The sequence below is a fragment of the Octodon degus genome, unplaced genomic scaffold (assembly GCF_000260255.1).
Source record: "Octodon degus isolate 3935 unplaced genomic scaffold, OctDeg1.0 scaffold00009, whole genome shotgun sequence".
NCBI classification, from domain to species: Eukaryota; Metazoa; Chordata; class Mammalia; order Rodentia; family Octodontidae; genus Octodon; species Octodon degus.
Genome location: NW_004524585.1, coordinates 12,285,276 through 12,304,501, shown reverse-complemented (window position 1 = coordinate 12,304,501; position 19,226 = coordinate 12,285,276). Strand labels below are relative to the sequence as shown.

The following is a 19,226-nucleotide window of genomic DNA, read 5'->3' as shown; positions in this document are numbered from 1 at the left end:
AAAAAAAAAAAAAAAAAAAAAAAAAAAAAATCAGTAAATGAGTAAAACTAATTTTGAGTAACAGTTAACGCTGAAAAGGTGAAAACAGTGAAGTTTATTCTTTAGGTAGTGACAACTATGTACTCCTTCAATGACTGAAGTATTTTGGGGTGGTTTTGTTTCTTCTCTGAGACAGGTCTTCCTGCATAGTATAGGTGAGCCCTGACCTCACTAGCGCAGGCTGGCCTTGCATCTAAAATCCTCCTGCAGCCTCACAAGTGCTGGTATTATAGGGTATACCATCATATCTAGCTTCTAAACTTTTTGTAAGTTTCCAAATACGCTTAAGGAACCAAACATTGATGCATACTTGTAATCCAGTACTCAGCAGGTTGAAACAGGATTGTGAATTTGGGGGCAGCATACATGGCATACCTTTTTTTTTTTGGTACCAGAAATCAAACTCACAACCTTGTGCTTGCCAGGCAGGTACTGTACCACTAAGCTATATCCTCAGCCCCATGCCCCTGTTTATAGTGGTGTAATTCATGATAGCTAAGCTACAGAAACAGCTTAGATGCCTATTAACAAATGAACAGATAAAGAATATGTCTATAAACATAATTACTGTCATTTAGCCATAATGAAACTAGAGACCATCCAATTGAACAAGTCAGATTCAGAAAGTTAAACACTATGTTTTCCCTGATAAGAGAAAACTAAAAGGTGGTGAAGAGACAACAGGAAAATTAGGAGGTAGACTTGGACATGGAAGGTGATCCATGAGAGAAGGGAGGAGAAAGAAGGGGGTAATAGGATAGAAAATGATCAAGATTAAAAATGTATTTATCAAATTGCCCAAACAAATTTCACCATTCTGTTACATCATGAATAAATAAAAACCACAGTGAAAAAAGTATCCTTATAGAACTTTAGCAGAAGTCACAGAGAGATGACCTATGGATCACAATTCAGCTTTGCGAAGTTGGAACAATTGACCACAATACAAAAGCAGGTATGTCCTTCGTAGGGGCTTTGGCTCTCCAGTGTTTTCTTTGCCCACTAAGAATGATTTACTGAAGTCATTTGCTGGCTCCTGGAAGCATCTGAGTTTGGAGTCCTTAAATACAAGACTGAAAAGCCTAAGGATCATATATGATCAACTCCATTTTCTCAATGAGGAAAGAGAGGTCCATAGCAACACTTTAGTGTTTTTATCATTTACTTTAGTGCCTAGCACATAACATGCCCTCACCACTAGATTTCATTAAATGATAATGACTTTCTTTCCCCAACTGTGGATTTCTGGTTCTTTCACTCACTGTCCAAATTCTCTCTCTTCCTCTACCATCTGTCAACCATCCATTTTCAATTTTTATATAACCAAGATTATTATAAATAAATATAACCCAAAGAAATTCCTAAATGGTCTCTGTGTTAAGTCTGTTCCTCAAGAAAGCACCTGCCCAGATGAAATTAAGTGTGCAAAGGCCTAGTTAGGGGAAATGCTTCCATACAAACTGGAAGGAAGCCAGAGAAGAGATAGCCCTAGGCCTTGAGGCAAGTCTCACACACTAAAGGAAAGAGGAAGCCAGGAAAGGCTCTTTGTGGATGGTATATACACTCAACTCCCTTTTGTCCCATCTCCCTGGAAAAGGGTCAGCTTGTTTACCTCAGCTGACCTCAGAGGGGCAGGAAACCCCTGGGGAGGTGTCACCTCCCCTAAGATACAAATTCAGGAACTAAAGCTCTGATCATCAGTGCGGGGCCAACACTAAATCTCTTAGAGGTACATTCTTCTGTTTGCATATCTGCTACACTGGTACTACACAAACTGCAATGTTTTTAGCCTGGCTAGTTACTGACGTGGCCTATACTCTATGTACTTGGTCTAGGGCAGTGAAGGCAAACTTGAGAGCTTTCCATGGTAACAGCCTGTCTATGGCATGCATGCCATAGGTTTACCACCACTGATCTGCTTTCAAGGCAAATCCCCACGTGTTTGCTTACTGAAAGCCTTCAGTAGCTATAGTCACACAGAATCACGCCAGGTGCCCACACCATCAAAGCATGATATGGAACTTGACTGACTAGCCTTTTCTAGATTCAGCCCTCCTGAATATACCTAAAAAATACAGAGTAAGTCTGGGTCAATGTCCAAATGGGTGAAAATATTCCAGTATGGGAAGGATCGTGTTGCTGTAAAAGACCTAATACTGTATATGCCTTGAAGAAAACAGATGAATTCTGAAATAGTTTCCATTAGTATGTTGACTTCCTTAACAGCTTCTCCATCTTTGATTCTCTAGAAAAAGAGTGGGTATATTCCAAACAAAGGCTCTTTTAGTAAGTTTCCTTTCACATTTGAAAATATTGTTAATTTAGCAACCAGAAATTTGGGAATATCACTAAAGTGCTATTTTGCATTGAGAAAATATATTACTTTTAAATTGCACATACTGCCAGGGATATACCTCTGTGGACAAAAAGCACTGGCCTGGCGAACGTAAGATCCTGAGTTCAATTCTGGTACCAAAAAATACATTTTTTTTTTTTTTAAATGGGCTGGGGCTATAGCTCAGTAGCACAAGTGCCTACCAGGCAAGTACAAGGTCTTAAGTGATTCCCAGTACAAAAAGAAAAAAAAAAATGCACATTTTTAATTTACACCATGCAAAATTCAAAAGGGATAAAGATAGAGGAAAAACCCTCCTCACCATCTCAAAAATGATCCCACCAAGAAAGTAATGTTACCACTTTACATTTTAATTTTATACACGTTCAAGAAAATATGAATATATTTTCTCTTTCTTACATAAATAATAGGAAACCATACAGTTTACAGTTTCAGCATATTGGACCGAATGGCTGTACCACACTTAACTTTATCAGTTCCCTACTAGTAGATATTTAAGGTTTTCTGTCATCTACAAAGAATGCTGCAGTGAACAAGCTCTGTACATATATTATTCTACATGTGTACAAGACGGATGTTTCATTCATGTCTTGGTTGCTTTTCTCCTTAAGGCAAAATACCTGATACAAGTTTTTTCTGTTTTTGTTTTTTTTAATGGTTTATTTCAGCTCCCAGTTTGTAGTCGTTTCAGTCCGTACTGGCTGGCTCCAAGGCAGGATGCATGGCAGAGGGGCATTGTAGAGAAAAACAGCCCTTGACAGTAGGGAGAAAACAGCAAAGCAGCAACTGCAAGGCTGCCTTCCCTCTTGCCCTGGGTGCCACCCCACATCCAGAGTGGGGCTTTTTTATTTTTTAATATGGATATAAATGTCAACTTGATCGAACCGAAGTCCTTGGACTTGCCAGGCAGGCACTTAGGCCTCCAAGTTATCCCCCTGGCTCTGGGGTTTCTATTATCCACACCCTTAATCCCAGTGTCACTCCCCTAATCCACATTCTCACACCCAAATCCAGCCACCTTCCAAACTCTCCACCCATAAGGCATGAGGGTTTGAGGGGACATCTAGATACAAGCCATAGCAATTCACATTTTTGATGAGTATTTCCAAAATATCCCCAACAGAATTTACATTAATTGGAAAGTTTTAGACCTGGAGGACATATGAAAAGCGGAAATATTACTAAAGTTATTATCCATAAGAAACAAAGGTTGCCAGGAATGGTGGCACAAACCTGTAATCCCAGCACTTGGACTGAGGCAGGATTGCTGTGGGTTCTGCTGGCAATAAACCTCAAGCTCAATTGGTCAGTGCATAAATAAAGCACTCAGACATCAAGAAATCTTGTTAGGGGCTGGTGAAACGGCTCAGTGGTCTAAAGCACCTACTTAGAACAAGCTTAGCAAAGCACAGGGACCGTGGTTCAATCCCCCAGCACCACATGCCAGCCAGCCCCGCCCCCTGGTGGGTTGAGCTGGCCACACACACACACACACACACAAATAAATAAATAAAATTTAAAAAAAAAATCTTGTTAAAGACAAAGTTTACTTCTGCAAAAGAATTTAAGCACACCTACCTGCAACAGCAGCTCCTTGTATGTCCCATTAAGGCAGCTGACCTCCTCACTGGCTGGCTGAAAGAGTTGCTGGGCTAAGTGGCTGCTGGGGGGGGTGGGGAGAGATTCGCTGGAGACAAGGTGTTCCCTAAATTTAAGTAGCAAATATCCTTGTAACTGTAACTGCAACCTTAGTGTCTACGGTGGAGGAGCACAGCCTAAGGTGAAATAAAGTTTAAGACAGAAGAGCTCTTGTTTATAGCCTGGTTTTTTTAGTACCTGGAATCGAACTCAGGACCTTGTGTTTGCCAGGCAGGCACTGTGCCACTGAGCTATCTCCCCGGCCCTTTATTTCCTGTTTTATGTCACAGCTCGAGGCCAACCTGGACTGCATGGTGAGTTTAAAACAAGCCCGAACTACAGAGATCCTGTCTCAAAAAAATATAGGGCTGAGTGGCTTACTGGTAGTGCGCTTGCCTAGCATGTGTGAGCACCTGGGTTCCATCCCCAGTACTACAAGGAAAAAAGAAAAAAAAGACTCAAAAGGCCCAATTAAAACCAAATACACTTAGTTTGAACAATCACATACGTTGTATCAGGTAACTTCTCAGATACTGACGTAAGTGCGCCAAAATCAATGGGAAGCCAACTTCCTGAACTGTGTAGCTCCAGTAACATGGTGAGAAGTCAGGACAGCGTAGAGAAGGACTACAGAACTTGTCTAAAAATAGTCTTCCTGCGTGTCCACCTGACGGGAGCAAGCTCCTTCCACTTCATTGTCTTAGACCAACACCTGCCCGACTAGTACCGGCCCATTATGATGCAGAGAACGCGGGGACTGCGGAGATTCTCACTACAGCCGTGCGCCCCGTGAGAGGCAGCCGTGGACCATGGACCCGAAGAGCTGCGAAGCCTCTGGGAGTCTCCTCGGCCTGAGAAGGTTCCCGCCCACGTCGCAGGTAAAGCCTGCTCCCTGGAATCGCATCCCCAGCACGCAAAACCTAAACCAGCTCTCTGTCCGCCGGCCCGGAGAGGCGTGCGAGAAAGTGGCTCTGGCAGTCACCGGGCTGCAGAGCTCCCGCCCCCTCCCTGTCCGTGCGTCCCAGGTCCACCTTTTGCTTTCCAGCTTTTTGAAAGCGTAACTAAAGCTGGACACCTGGGCTCCGGTGCTGCACGCACGCGAGTCACGTGACCAAGTCCGGGAGTGGGCGGGTTGAAGAAGGCGGGGCTGATGCGTCATCAAGTCGCGCGGCCTGTAGAGCTCGCCGGGAAGATCCCTGGCGACGCCTCCAGAGCCCCGGGGCCTGGGCGGCCGCGCTCGGCCCCAGCTGAGCCGCCTGCTGGCCCCGCGCCTATCCCATCGCCTCGGGCGGGGCCGGGGCCCGCCGACTGGGTGGCAGGAAGCAGAGGTGAGTAGGGGCGACCTGGTGCCAGCCAGCCCTTTCCTTCCTACCGTCAGCTGGCGCTCGTGGCCCTGCCCCCCCACCCTTCGTCATCCTGCCAGGTGGAAGTGGAGACCTAGGGAGAGGAGGAGAGGGGGCATCCCGCCTCGAAAGTGCTTTCTCCACTGTCCCCTGCACTGCGCCCTTCCTGTCCTTCCACCCCGCGACACCAGCTGTAGACTCGGTGCTGTTTCTTAGTCTGGAATTGAGCCTTTTAGAATTTGATACTGTCCTCCGCCTCTAATCTCCTATTCAGGTGTTAGCTCAAGTTAGAGAACAGACCACTTCCAAAAGGTGAGGGGGAATGGTGTCTGTGGCTGCTGGGTGAGACAGGAACCCCAAGAGAACGACCATTCTGCACTAAGGCGACTTTTTGTTTTGACACACATATGAAGCCAAGGCACAGAGAACCCTGTAGTAGCGCCCCAGAAAATCTTCGCAGCCAGTGGACATTTGTTTAGACCTTTCTTGCATCCTCAGAGTTGCAACTAAGTTGACTTAGGGAACTCTGAAAACATACCCGCTTTGCCGAATCCCTTCCTTTGCTGTAAAATGGATCTTGCTGAGTGGTTGGAGAAAATGTCTGTAGTGTTTATGGAGTAACTGGTAACTGTAAATAAGTAGAAGATAATGTAGCCTGTATTATGATGTAGCCTGTATGTACAATCTTTTTGTATTCAAAAATTATAAATGAGTAATGGACTTTTTTTGTTTTTTGAGGTGAGGGTCTTTCTGTGTAGTCCAGGCTGGCCTCAACTCTCGGTAAACCTCCTGCCTCAGCCTCCCACGTGCTAGAATTACAGGGGTGTCCCACCATGCCCAGTTAGTAATGGACTTTCAAAGACCACAGTTTTGATTTGTCTTTCATTGGCTCATTTCATTCCACAAAAATCAATCCTTGATGTCTACTGGGGATTCCAGGACCCCACCACCACCATACCAGAATCTCTACATGCTGAAGTTCTTTACATAAAATGGCAAATGTAGTATTTGCATATAACCTATGCCCATCTCCCATATACTATACATGTTGTTCCCTAGATTACTCATGCTCAATATAAGGTGTTTTTTTTTTTTTTTTAGAACTGGGGATTGAACTCAGGCCCTTGTGCTTGCCAGGGAAGCACTTATTCTACTGAGCCATCTCCCCGGCTCCTCAATATAATATAAATGCCATGTTAATAGTTGTCAAAGTATCATTTAGTGAGTAATAAGGAAAAATATGTATCTAGCTAAGTCACTAAATTTCCCAGGCAAAGCTTAAATTTGTGATCCTCTTGCCTCTGCCTTCCAGAGTGCGGGGATTACAGGTATGTGCCATTGTCCAGCAGAACAGATAAGTTTCACTTGGAAAGTTGTGTGGATCATGGTGGTGATTCTAGAGATAGAAGTGCCCTTTACTTGTGGATGTTTGCATCTGGGGAAGCCTCTTCTTAGTTCCTGAATTTGTAAAGCAAATTAAGGATGTTCAGGGCCCCGTTTATTGACAAGTGCTCTTTATTTTTTTGTAGTTGCAGAGTCCAAAGACCGCTGTTGTTCTTCCTCCATCTTGCTTGATGGGAGGCATTATGGCCCCCAAAGATATAATGACAAATACTCATGCTAAATCCATCCTCAACTCAATGAACTCCCTCAGAAAGAGCAATACTCTCTGTGATGTGACGCTGAGAGTAGAGCAGAAAGACTTCCCTGCACATCGGATTGTGCTGGCTGCCTGCAGTGACTATTTCTGTGCCATGTTCACTAGTGAGGTAAGTGGGGAGTTGTCACCACACACATGTAATGAGGTCCAGTCTGGCCTGGAGGCCCCCGTATAAATCAGGCTGATCTTAAACTGTCCATACTCCTGTCTTGGTTTCTTGAGTGCTGGGATTACAGGAGTGTGCCACTACATCCAGCTGGATTTTATTTATTATTTTCAAATTTGTCTTTCAATTTTCTTCTTCTTTTTTTTTTTTGGCTTGCCAGGGAAGCACTTATTCCACTGAGCCATCTCCCCGGCCCCATCAATTTTCTCCTAAAGTAAACAATGGGGATAGAGAGGAAAGAAGGAAAGAAAGAAGAGGTGTGAAAAACACACCTAATCCAAATTGTTCTAACAAGACATGAAGATGCTGCTTATAGTTTCAGCAGTTAGGAGACTGAGCAGGAGGACTCAGCCTGGACTATATGATGACCCTGTTTAAAAAATCAACCCCACTGGGGACTGGGGAGATAGCTTGGCAGTCAAGCACCTGCCTGGCAAGCACAAGGACCTGAGTTCCAATCCCAATACCACATTCCATGCTGGCCCTAAAACCAGGAGTGATGGCTCACTCCTATAATCCCAGCGCTGGGGAGGCTGACACAAGAGGATCAGTACAAGTCTGAACTGTGTAACAAGACCATATATCACAATAAAAAAGTAAGAAGGAAGTCAACCCCACCTAAGCCAGGCATGGTGGTGCACACCTGTTATCCCAACCCTCAGGAGGCAGAGGCAGGAGGAACTTTGTGAGTTTAGGACCTGCCTGAACTACATAGTGAGACCCTGTCTCAAAAAGATAAAGGAAAAGAAAAAGATAGATCAACCCCATCTCCCACATAGACACATGGGAAGAAAATCAGATTTCATTCTCAGTGTTAATCTCAGGATAGTTTTCAAATGAGAGGAAGAGGGAGGTTTAATGAATGGCTATGGAGATATAAAGGGTATAACTTCTATTTTTTCTTTGGAGACAGGGTCTTTCTTTGCAGTTCATGCTGGCCTTGAACTATGTAGCCCAAGCTAGCCTTGAACTTATGGTAGTCTTCCAGCCTTAGCCTCCCAAGTGCTGGGAGTACAGTTGTGTGCCACTGTACCTGCTATAAAGGGTATAACTTGGAAGCAGCACACTAACAGGAGTATAAGCAATGAACAGGGAAAATTAGAAAAAGCTTGGCTTAAAAAGAAAAAGGCAGGCCAGGAGATAGCTCAGTAGAATAAGCACCTGCCTGGCAAGCGCAAGGCCCTGAGTTCAATCCCTGGTACTGAAAAAAAAAAAAAAGTGATACTCAAGACTAACGGGGCCAGGGAGATGGCTCAGTGGAATAAGCATATCCCTGGCAATCGCAAGGGCCTGAGTTCAATCCCCGTTCTGCCAAAAAAGAAAAGAAAAGACTAACAGGCTAATGAAGTAACTCAGCAGTAGAGCACTTGCCTAGCTGTGCAAGGGCAAAGTTCCGTAACCAGCACCACAAAGAAAAAGGAAGAAGAGGAAGAGGAGAAGGAGAAAGAGGGAAGGAGAGAGGCAGAGAAATAAATACTAGCCAAGTGTGGTGGCACATACCTGTAATTCTAGCCATCTGGGAGACTGAGACAGGAAATAGTTCAAGTGCGTCCTGGGCTGCTTAGTAATTACCTGAAAAAACATCTGAGATATAAAGTAAGGCAGTTGAATATATTATGAGGTACTCCAAGAAAGCTGAACAGAAAAGAGCACTGTGGAGTTTGTTTTGGTTTTATGAGGTGCTGGGGATGAAACCCAGAGCTTTGTACATCCCAGGTTAATGCTCTGTTGCTGAACTATATTTGCAGCCCTTATTTTTTAGTTTTGGGTTTTTTTGACAGAACCGGGGATTGAACTCAGGCCCTTGTGCTTGCCAGGGAAGCACTTACTCCCCTGAGCCATCTCCCTACCCCCTTGGGTTTTTTTGAAACAGGGACTTGGTATGAAATAGGGCTGACCTTGAACTCATGATTCTCCTATCTCAATTTCCTGAGTATTGGAATTATAGGTGTGTGACTATTACATGCTTAGACATATGCCTGAAATATTTCATTATGATAACACTTGGAGGGGGGTGCTTACTGGAGATTGAACCAATGCCTTCACACTGAGCTATACCCCACCTCGTTTTTTTGGTTGGTTTGTGAGACAGGGTCTCACTTTGTGGTTCAGGTGGGTCTAAGTGCCTAGATTACAGGTGTGCAACACCATGTCCAACTCCCTAGTCTCTATTTACCTTTTTTATTGTGAGAGAGGTCTCACTAAGAGGCTAAATTGCTCAGACTGGGCTCTACCTCTGATCCTTCTGCTTCAGCTTCCCAGAGTGCTGGGATTATACATGTGTAACACCACACCTGACTATAAGACTTCTTAAAAAGTGTTTCTAAGCTGGATGTGACGGCACATGGCTGAAAACCCAACACTTGGAAAGCTGAAGCAAGAGAATCACCACAAGTTTGAGGCCAGCCTGAGCTATGTAGAAAGATCCTCTCTCAAGAAGAAAAGTTTTTCTCACCCAACATCAGTATTTTCGTTAGTCCCATCACCTTAGTAGTAAAGATGTGGCTGCTGGATCTTGAGTGGGAGTGGTAGTATCATGATAATGATAATAAATACTTTGATGGCAGGCTGCTGTGCTACATGTTCGTTATCCCATCCACCCTAAGAGTAGTAGGTATTATCATCTCCTTGTACAGGTGAAGGAGCAAGGTACAGTAAATGACTTGCCCCAAGTCATATGACATGTAGATAGTAAAGGTAGGATTTAATACTTTATGTTCTGAGTGACATGTAGATGGTAGAGGTAGGATTTAATACTTTATGTTCTGAGTCCCAGTTGTGGACTTCTGTGTCTCAACCCCTGCGATAGGTTTTTATGTTGCACAACCTAGCTTTAAAGCTATATAGTTCATGATGGTTTTAACCAATGCTCAGTCACATAGACTTGTTGGAAAAACAGAAACCTGACAGGTCCTTTCAGCTAACCCAAACTTACTTGAAAGTGATTTTGTCTTAATACAGCATTAAAGAGCTCTGTCCTAGACAGTTCTTCCTGATACCTGCCCAAAGGCATCAGAAACAGTTGGCATTTAGCTGGGTAAGGAGACTGTTACCCAGCAGCTGCTAAGCAGGAAATGAATATTGTGCATCCTGTTTTTTGTCAGCTTGAAGAAAATTTATACTTTTTCTTTTCCACATTTAGAAATTAGTATGGAATTTTACAAAAGCATTATTTTTCTAATCGGTGTTATTATTATTATTATTATTATTATTAAACTGGGTCTGACTGTGTAGTTCAGGTCGACCTTGAACTTATGGTGATCCTCCTGCCTCAGCCTCCCAAGTGCTGGGATTATGTGTGCGCTACCACACCTGGCTATTTCTTTAAAAACTGCTCCTAGAGGGGCTGGGGAGATGGTTCAGAATAAGCACTTGCCTGGCAAGCGCAAGGGCCTGAGTTCAATCCCCACTTCTGCCAAAAGAAAAAAACAAAAAAACTGCTCCTAGAAAAGAAAATGTCATGTGGTTTTGTCTTTATTTTTAATGAGTAATTGTTCAATAGGAAAGAGTCCAGACCTGAGTTCTCAGTTTAGTTCTTTTAGTAATTCTGTGTGAACTCTGGCAGTCATCTCATTTCACTGGGAGGGTCTGTAAAATGACATGGTTGAACTAGATGATGCCTTGTTCTCTAGCCCCTCAGATGCTCCCTAAGTGCCCAACTAAGAAATCACAGAACTTTGGCCAGGGTCCTGGATTTTACCTTGCTCTTACTAGTAAATTGACCCAAATCAAGTCAAAATGCCTTGTTCTTTAGATCCTTTGTCTCTTAAGTGGAAGAAATATCAGACTTAACAACTTTACTGAGAATTAGATGAAACATTAGGAAACATTAACATTTTAACATTAGGAATTGATTTGGACTTGGCTTTAGTAAAGAATCCTTTTTGTTTACCCCCTGTGCTGAGAGAAATCGAAGCCATTTAGTTCATCATGGAAGTGTGTTAGAGCTTTTTGAGTAATATAAATTTTTAAAATTTAGTAAGCTTTTTGTAAGGTAATTAGCTTTCAGACAGTTCACTGCTCTGTAATGTTGAAAATGTTTTTGTTTTTAAGACAGGCTCTTACTGGGTAGTTTATCCCAGCCTTGAATTCATTATGTAACCCAGGCTAGCCTCAAACTCAGAAATCCTCCTGTCTCAGCTGCTAAATCCTAGGATTATAGTCATGCACCTCCATACTTAAAGATTTCCAGTCTTACCTAAACCATTTTCTGTGATTATGTGGCCTCATTAGTGCTCATTATTTAAAGGAAATACTCTAAGCTAAATGAACTATCAATTATTCTGTAATCCCAAGTAGAGTTAACCTAGTATTTCATAAATTGACTTTTGTATGTTTGTGTACCTATACACTAGGGATCAAACCCAGGGCTTTGTACATTCTAAACAAAGTTCTATCATAAGCTACATCACTAGTGACCTAGTGTTTTGAAAAGTACGGCTCAGTTGTATTTAGTGTCAAAGAAGATTGGTTTTTACAGTGATTTGCCTGTACCTTTACATTGTCACCCAGTGTAGCCTAATGGCAGGTGGCAGGAAACTGGTATTCTTGGAGGATGTGGCACTATAACCCATGAAGTCTTTTATAAGAGTGAAGTTTTTTTATCTTGAAAGCTCAGGGCACTAATAGTATGTAGAATTGAGTTTTTAAATTATTCACTGCCAAATTTGATATTCTACTTTTGTGTACTCCTGGGAATACAAATAACTGCCCACTGTATTTTAAAAGCTACAGATATGTGCCATATTGTGGGGGGAGCATACTAGGGAGGATTAAACCTAAGGTCTTCACAGTGAGCATGCCCCTAGTCCTTTTATATCTTGAAACAAGGGCTCAGTAAGTCGTTGTGTTACATAGGATGGGCTCAAACTTGAGATTCTTCTGCCATAGCCTCTCAGGGTGCTGGGATTATAGGAGTGCACCTCTCTGTCCTTTTTAGGCTATAATTTTTTTTTGGGGGGTGCATTCTTTTTTAATTTGAATAAAAACAATTAAAAGTGATATCCTTTTATAAAATGTCTTCTTCCCTTTCCAGCCACTCCACTTAATAGGAGGAGGAAATATCTTAACCTACAGGGTTTGGCCTGAGAATCAGCTTTCCCCACCCTGACCTGGGCAGGGCAGTGGGCTGGGGACTGCAGGAACACTGGTCATCCTGGCAGCCTTCTTGTTCAGAAGGAAGGAGGGCAAGGGTTAGAAGAAAGTTGTTCCTCTGGATGTCTCTGGACATAGCTAGCTAGGAGAGAAGGCTAGCATGGATCTCTAGGAAGGGAAGACAGTCTCTGAAAGGCTACTCTCCTTCAACTTCCTGGGCATGGTCATGGTGGGGAGGCAAGACTCAGTCCTTGATGTCAAGGGTGGGAGAGACAGGAGGCAGGACACAGCCTCCATGCATCTGGGGGAGCTTGTTAGACTCATATCCTTATGCCTTTGGATTTGGAATTATCTTTATTTTTGTGGAATTATAACTATTATTCTTTCATACCCTGTGAATTTTTAGCTTTCAGAGAAGGGGAAACCTTATGTTGATATCCAAGGTTTAACTGCCTCTACCATGGAAATCCTGTTGGACTTTGTATACACAGAAACAGTACATGTGACGGTGGAGAATGTACAAGAACTGCTCCCTGCAGCCTGTCTGCTTCAGCTGAAAGGTATGCTCATTAACAGTTTTCATTGTTCCTAGAATTTTTAAAATTGGTATCAGCTCCATCATGAAACTTAAACTAGACAGTGGATACTTACATTTATGGTCTGTAGCTGTGGAATCTTTGAGCAACTAAGGAATGGTGCTGAGATGTCATTATCAATATAAGAGAACAGTCAAAATATGAGTACTTAGCTCTTTAAAAGACAATTTACATCCTTTCTATTTTTAAAAAGGTGGAAGAGTGGATGGGATATGTATTTTTCTTTCTTACAGTATTTCTGTAAAAGAAAGTAACAAGTGTTTCTTCCTACTGGGATGCTGTTTATCTTTCTGGCCAGTAGATAGCTCCATGTGTAAGGAGGTTCAGCCTCCCAAATAGCTGGAATTATAGGAGTATGCCACTATGCCCAACTTTCAGTCTTTTTTAGCCTTCGGTTTTTATTGTTTTATGTGTACATAATGAAAACATTTTCTACTTTTAACACAACATTGAAATAAATTTATACCCTGAGTTTTTTTTTATGTGTGAAGTGCCAGAGGTTGAACTTGGATGAATGTTGTACCCTAAACTCTATCCCCACCCTTTCTTCTGTACTTTTCAGTTAGGTAGATGAGACTGTTTATAGTATCTGGTTTTTTCTTCTGCCCACTAAATTAAAGATTTGGATCCTCGAATTTAATGCTATTGGACTCTTAGTGAACTCTTTCAGTAGGTTTTGATGTAGAGGAGAAAAACAGGTACATTGTGCTGAATTAGTAATTGGTTTTATAATTTTTTTAATTAATTAATTAATTAATTTGTGTGTGTGTGTGTGTGTGTGTGTGTGTGTCCAGCTCAGCCCACCTGGGGGCGGACCTGCTGGCATGTGGTGCTGGGGGATTGAACCGCGGTCCCTTGTGCTTTGCTAAGCTTGTTCTAAGTAGGTGCATTAGACCTCTGAGCCATCTCACCAGCCCCTGGTTTTATAATTTGGTTCCCAAGAGTTTTAGTTTTTGATTAATTGTTCCAGTGTCCTTGGAAGCAGTTCATCTTGCCATGCTCATTTTAAAGGAGAAGCAGGGACAGATAAGAGTTTTATTGAAAGTGATACAGCACATAAGATAGAAATAATATTCAGATTCCTTATTTAGTGCTAGGCATGGTGGCACATGTAATCCCAGCACTCTGGAGGCTGAGATTTGATTTCAAGGCTAGCCAGTGGTACAAAGAGAGTTCACGGGTTCAAGCCTGAACTGCATAGAAGAACCTTGTCTCAAAAAGGAACAAAAAAAAAAAATTAGAAAGCACATTTAGGGGGCCGGGGAGATAGCTCAGTAGAATAAGCACCTGCCTGGCAAGCGCAAGGCCCTGATTTCAATCCCCAGTACCGCAAATAAATAAAGCACATTTAAAAAAATTTCTAATTTAATACCCAGATGTGGTGGCTCACTCCTGTAGTGTCAGTGTGCTAGGAAGGAAGATAGAAGCTGTAGGTTTTAAGTGCAGCCTGGTCAATTATTTAGTGCCTCAGGAGACCCTTCCTCAAAATAAAAATATTTCAGAAATCTGGAGATGTAGCTCAGTGCAAAAGCCCTGGGTTGAATCTCCAGTGGTGCCCAAAACAAACAAAAATCTAACGTCGTGTCTTAGGTGTTGGCACATAGAGAAGATGAATCCAACAGATTTACCCCTGGCCAAATATCCTGCACTAAATTCACCACCTGTGTTTGTCCTAGGGGTGAAGCAAGCCTGCTGTGAGTTCTTAGAAAGTCAGCTGGACCCTTCTAATTGCCTGGGTATCAGGGATTTTGCTGAAACTCACAACTGTGTTGACTTGATGCAAGCGGCTGAGGTTTTTAGCCAGAAGCATTTTCCTGAAGTGGTACAGCATGAAGAATTCATTCTTCTAAGTCAAGGAGAGGTGGAGAAGCTAATCAAGTGTGATGAAATTCAGGTACAGTTTAGGCTTGATGTTCTGTCTTCTTTAAAACTGGGCCATTAAAACTTGCAGAGTAAGATGGAGTTACTATTTCTGTATTCAGGCTTTATGATGAGTTGTCCATATTAACTTGAAAGCTTTTGGTGTATTCATGTATTTACAGAGAAGGAGTTGGCCACTTTCTTCCATTAAACATATGATCCCAGTGTTTGGGAATCAAAGTGTAGAATAAGCAGAAATTGGAAGTAAATTCTTCCAAAATAATGTATTGCACATTCACTCATTTCAGAAAATTTATTGAAGATATATACGGTGTAGCAATCACTGTGCCGGGTGCTGTGGATCCAAAACCCAGTAAGATATAATTCTTACTTTCAGGAGTGTCTATCTGTCTATCTGTACTAGAGAATAATGGGCCTATACAAGGTAAGGAAGTTAATTACATAAAAGAAAAAAAAAAATTTGCCCAGAGGTGAATGAGAAATGAAGAGACAGTCTTGCTAATAAAATCTACATAAACATGAACCAGATTATCACTTCCTTTTGGGGGTGAAAGAAGCATTTGTAAACTCTGTATTACAGACTAGAGCTTCACCTAACATAGGGAAAATTAGTGCAGTGCGCAAGTGTTCAGTGACCAAACAGCAGAATCTTAGCCCTAATTCTGTTTTCTTCTTTGGTGTGTGCATGTATGCATGTGTGCATGCATGCATGTGTAGTTTTTCAGTCCTAAATCAGAGTTTCACATGTACATCTATAATTAAAATGAGAATTAGGATTGAAAAAATCAAATAGAGGGCAAATATCTTTGGAGTCCAGTAGCATTAATTTCTTATGATCTAAATCCTTAATTTAGTGGGCATTGTTTAGAACCAAGTGGTGGGATAACAGTCCTACCTGTTAGGTTTGATTCCCCCTTTAGGAGAAACTTGATTCTGAAGGCAAGCTAAAAATTCATTTTTGTTTTTTCCTCTTTACTGTCTTCTGGTAATAAGGAGAAAATAGATTTTAAGTGTATCAGGCTGGGGAGATAGCGCAGTAGAATAGCCTGAGTTCAATCCCTGGTTCCACAAAAAAAAAAAAAAAAAAAAGATTTTAAGTATATCCTCAGAAGCTGGTGGTACCTCTGCAGGTATCTCAATTTAAACAAGAGGTTTATTGGAAAGAATCAAAATTGGACTAAGAGTCTAAGTGCAATAGGAATAATTTGCAGCTTGCAGAAATTGTGTAATGTACTTTTCTAAGCCAACTGATCGTTCCCTGATTTTTTTTTTTAATGTATTTGGTACAGGGTCTCACTACGCAGCATAGACGCATAGTGATCCTCCTGTTATTAGCCTCCCTAGTGCTGGGATTACAGGCGTGCACCACCATGCCTGGACTTGGTCACCGGCTCAGAACACCCCTGGGGGTGGGACTAGCATGGCATGTGGGTCCAGGGATTGAACCTGCACTTGCCAAAGCAGGCACTTAGTCCGTTGAGCTCTCTTGCTGGCCCCGATTTATTTTGTCAGAACTTGGATTTTTATGTACTATAATGTTTCATATGTATTTATTACCACATTTTAGAAGAATTTTCTTCAGAAAGCAAAGCTCATTAGGTTACATTAGCATAATTTTTCAGTTAGAGAAGATTTATTTCCTCACTTGACGTGGTGTTCCATGTCAGTTCAGAGAGGCTGCTATAATAATTGGCTGCTGAATAAAGAATTTGATAAAGCTTAGTTGATGCCCTCAGGATGTAAGACATGCTGGCATAACAGTGAAATCTATGTTCTTTAGATTTGGGAACTGGCACTCCATTAAAATATCCTGGTTTTTCTTATTCATGTAGTAGAAAATACATTGAATATAATGATTAGTACAGACCTAAAATTCCTGCATATAGTAATAAAATAGCCAGCATTTACTCTTTTGGTCTTTTTGTTTTATATTGTTTATTGAGCACTTACTGTGTCCAAGACAGCTCTGTGTGCTGGGACCCACCTCTTAACAGGACAGACACCAATCCATGTACCCTAGAGCGTCCATTCTAATTTTTAGTCTTGTTTCTCACCCTGGGGATATAGCTCAGTGGCATAAATACCTGTCTGGCAAGCTCAAGGTCCAGATTTTGAATCCTGGTACTGAAAGAAAAAAAGGCCCTGCTCTTATTTCTCACATTTTCAGAGAAAGAAACCAAAGCTCAAAGGTTAACTGTGATACTACAGCCAGCAAAAGTAGACAGGATTAGATCAAGGCAATCTGTCTCTACTGTGTTTCCTTAACCAAGCTCTAAACTCGCTATGTGGTCAGCTTGCTTCTAAATGTCCACATCAGGAAGCAATCATTGAAGTCATTATTTTGGAATTGTATAAGACTTTTCGAATAAAGGAACAAAGAGCAAATAACTACTGTACTAAGAAGCTAAAATGAAAAACAACTTGAGAGTGCATTTGTGTACTTTTCTTAATGTACTGAATGTGTCAAGACAACCTTTTGCTTTTTATAGGAACCAGATGTCTGATTTCCAGTGGCTAACACTTTCCTTTTTTTGGGGGGGAGGGGTAGAAGTGGGAAGTGAACTCAGGCCCTTGCGCTTGCCAGGGAAGCGCTTATTCTACCGAGCCATCTCCCCAGCCCTAGCACTTCCTTTTATTAAGTTAACAATAAAACGTAAAACAGCGGGAAATGGTATATCGTATTGGTTATAACAATACAGGTTTGCTAGTCAGACTCAGGAATGGTCTAGGCACATGATATGTGTTACCTAACCGCTAACCTGTTTCTTCTGTAGAATACAGACAAGTATTAGTACTTAATATATAAAGCTGTTCTGAGAATTAAATGAAAATGCCAATGCTAGGAACATGAGAAATCTTTTGAAGATGAATTATGGAGAAAATATATTTTTCTCCATAGTTACATTATTAATGTTGGAGTCTCTCTACCCCAGGTTAGCTGTCTTTCCTCAATTACAATTTGTCTTTAGTAATGTCAGTAAGTTCTGTTCATTCAATTGACATATCTAATTTAAACCTAGTATGTACCAGAGTACAATATATATGTGCTTAAAACATTTTGCTAATCATTAACACCAACAAAAATGTTTCAAATCTTGGACACTTCTCTGCACTGTACCTTGCATTTATTAGTAGCCTAGATTAATTTGACCTCCCATTTACAACTATTTCTCTAGTACATCTATTTCTTTATCACAAACACTACTACAGAGCCAGTGAGATAGCTTAGCGGACTAAGTACCTGCTTTGGCAAGTGCAGGGACTAGGGTTCAATCCTGGTCTTGCTTGGTCACTGGGATGCGCTGAGCCAGCGAATGAGTCCAGGTGTGGTGGCGCATGTCTGTAATCCCAGCACTGGGGAGATTGAAGACAGGAGGGTCTCTGAGTCTGAGCTATGTAGTGAGACCCTGTACCAAATACATAAATGAATGAAAAAAATTTTTTTTAAAAAAAGGAAAGAAAAACACAACAAAAACTAGTTTCAATACCATCACGTTTTTCTGGCTATACCAGAGTAGACTCCAACTGATCGTTCAGCTCTCAAGCCCTTCTAAAATGTTTTACTCATGGTAGCCAGGGTACTCTTCACAGATCATTAATATGATCATGTCATGGTTTATATCTAGATGTTCCCCATAAAGCCTAATGCAGGGCTGGAGAGATGGCTCAGTGGTCTAAAGCACCTACTTAGAACAAGCTTAGCAAAAGCACAGGGACCGCGGTTCGATCCCCCAGCACCACACGCCAGTCAGCCCCGCCACCTGGTGGGCTGAGTTGGCCACACACACACACACACACACACACACACACATAAATAAATAAAAATTTTTTAAAAAGCCTAATGCACTCATAGGTGAGGCTTTGGGGAAGTGATTGGACCATGAATCATTGAGTTAGAACTCTGATGAGTTTATAACTAAATGTGATATTAGGAAGTGAGGCCTGGAGGTCCCTAGAGCTTGGCCTATTTCCCTCTCCTGCCTCCCTTGAGAGATACCTGCTTCCAGCTGGCATGCTATAAACTCTTTCTCCTCAACCATGCCATCTTGCCTTGGAGCCAGCCGACTGTGGACTGAAACTTCTACAATCTGTGCCAAAATAAACGTTTCCTCTTTGGAGTTGTAGGTGTCAGGTGTTGTGTCTTGATAATGAGAAAGTAACCAAAACAAGTCAAATTAGTAATCTGCTTGAAATCTTTTAATGATTTCCTATTACTTTTCGTGTAAAATCCAGTTTTCTAATTATCCTTCTTGATGTAAAAGGAGATTGAAGGAGATATCAGAAAATGGAAACATGTCCCATGAAAACGGCCATAACTCCAAAACTAGTACAGATTTAATGCAATTCCCATCAAAATTCCAATAGCATATCTCACAAAATTAGAGAAAGCAATACTAAAATTCATTTTGAACCAGAAGAGACCTAGAATAGAAAAGGCAGTTCTGGGCAAAAG

General features: G+C 41.7%; 1 protein-coding gene across 2 annotated transcripts in view; it reads left to right on the top strand.

The window, feature by feature from the left end:
• Positions 1-5,208: 5,208 nt before the first annotated feature.
• Klhl12 (kelch like family member 12) overlaps positions 5,209-19,226 on the top strand; it is a 31,007-nt gene continuing 16,989 nt past the window's right edge. For both annotated transcript variants that reach the window (XM_023708666.1, XM_004625362.3), the window contains exons 1-4: positions 5,209-5,361; positions 6,906-7,145; positions 12,703-12,856; positions 14,569-14,786. In XM_023708666.1, coding sequence (XP_023564434.1) covers positions 6,951-7,145; positions 12,703-12,856; positions 14,569-14,786 — 567 coding nt within the window. In that variant the 5' untranslated portion in view covers positions 5,209-5,361; positions 6,906-6,950. The remainder of the gene's footprint in view (positions 5,362-6,905; positions 7,146-12,702; positions 12,857-14,568; positions 14,787-19,226) is intronic.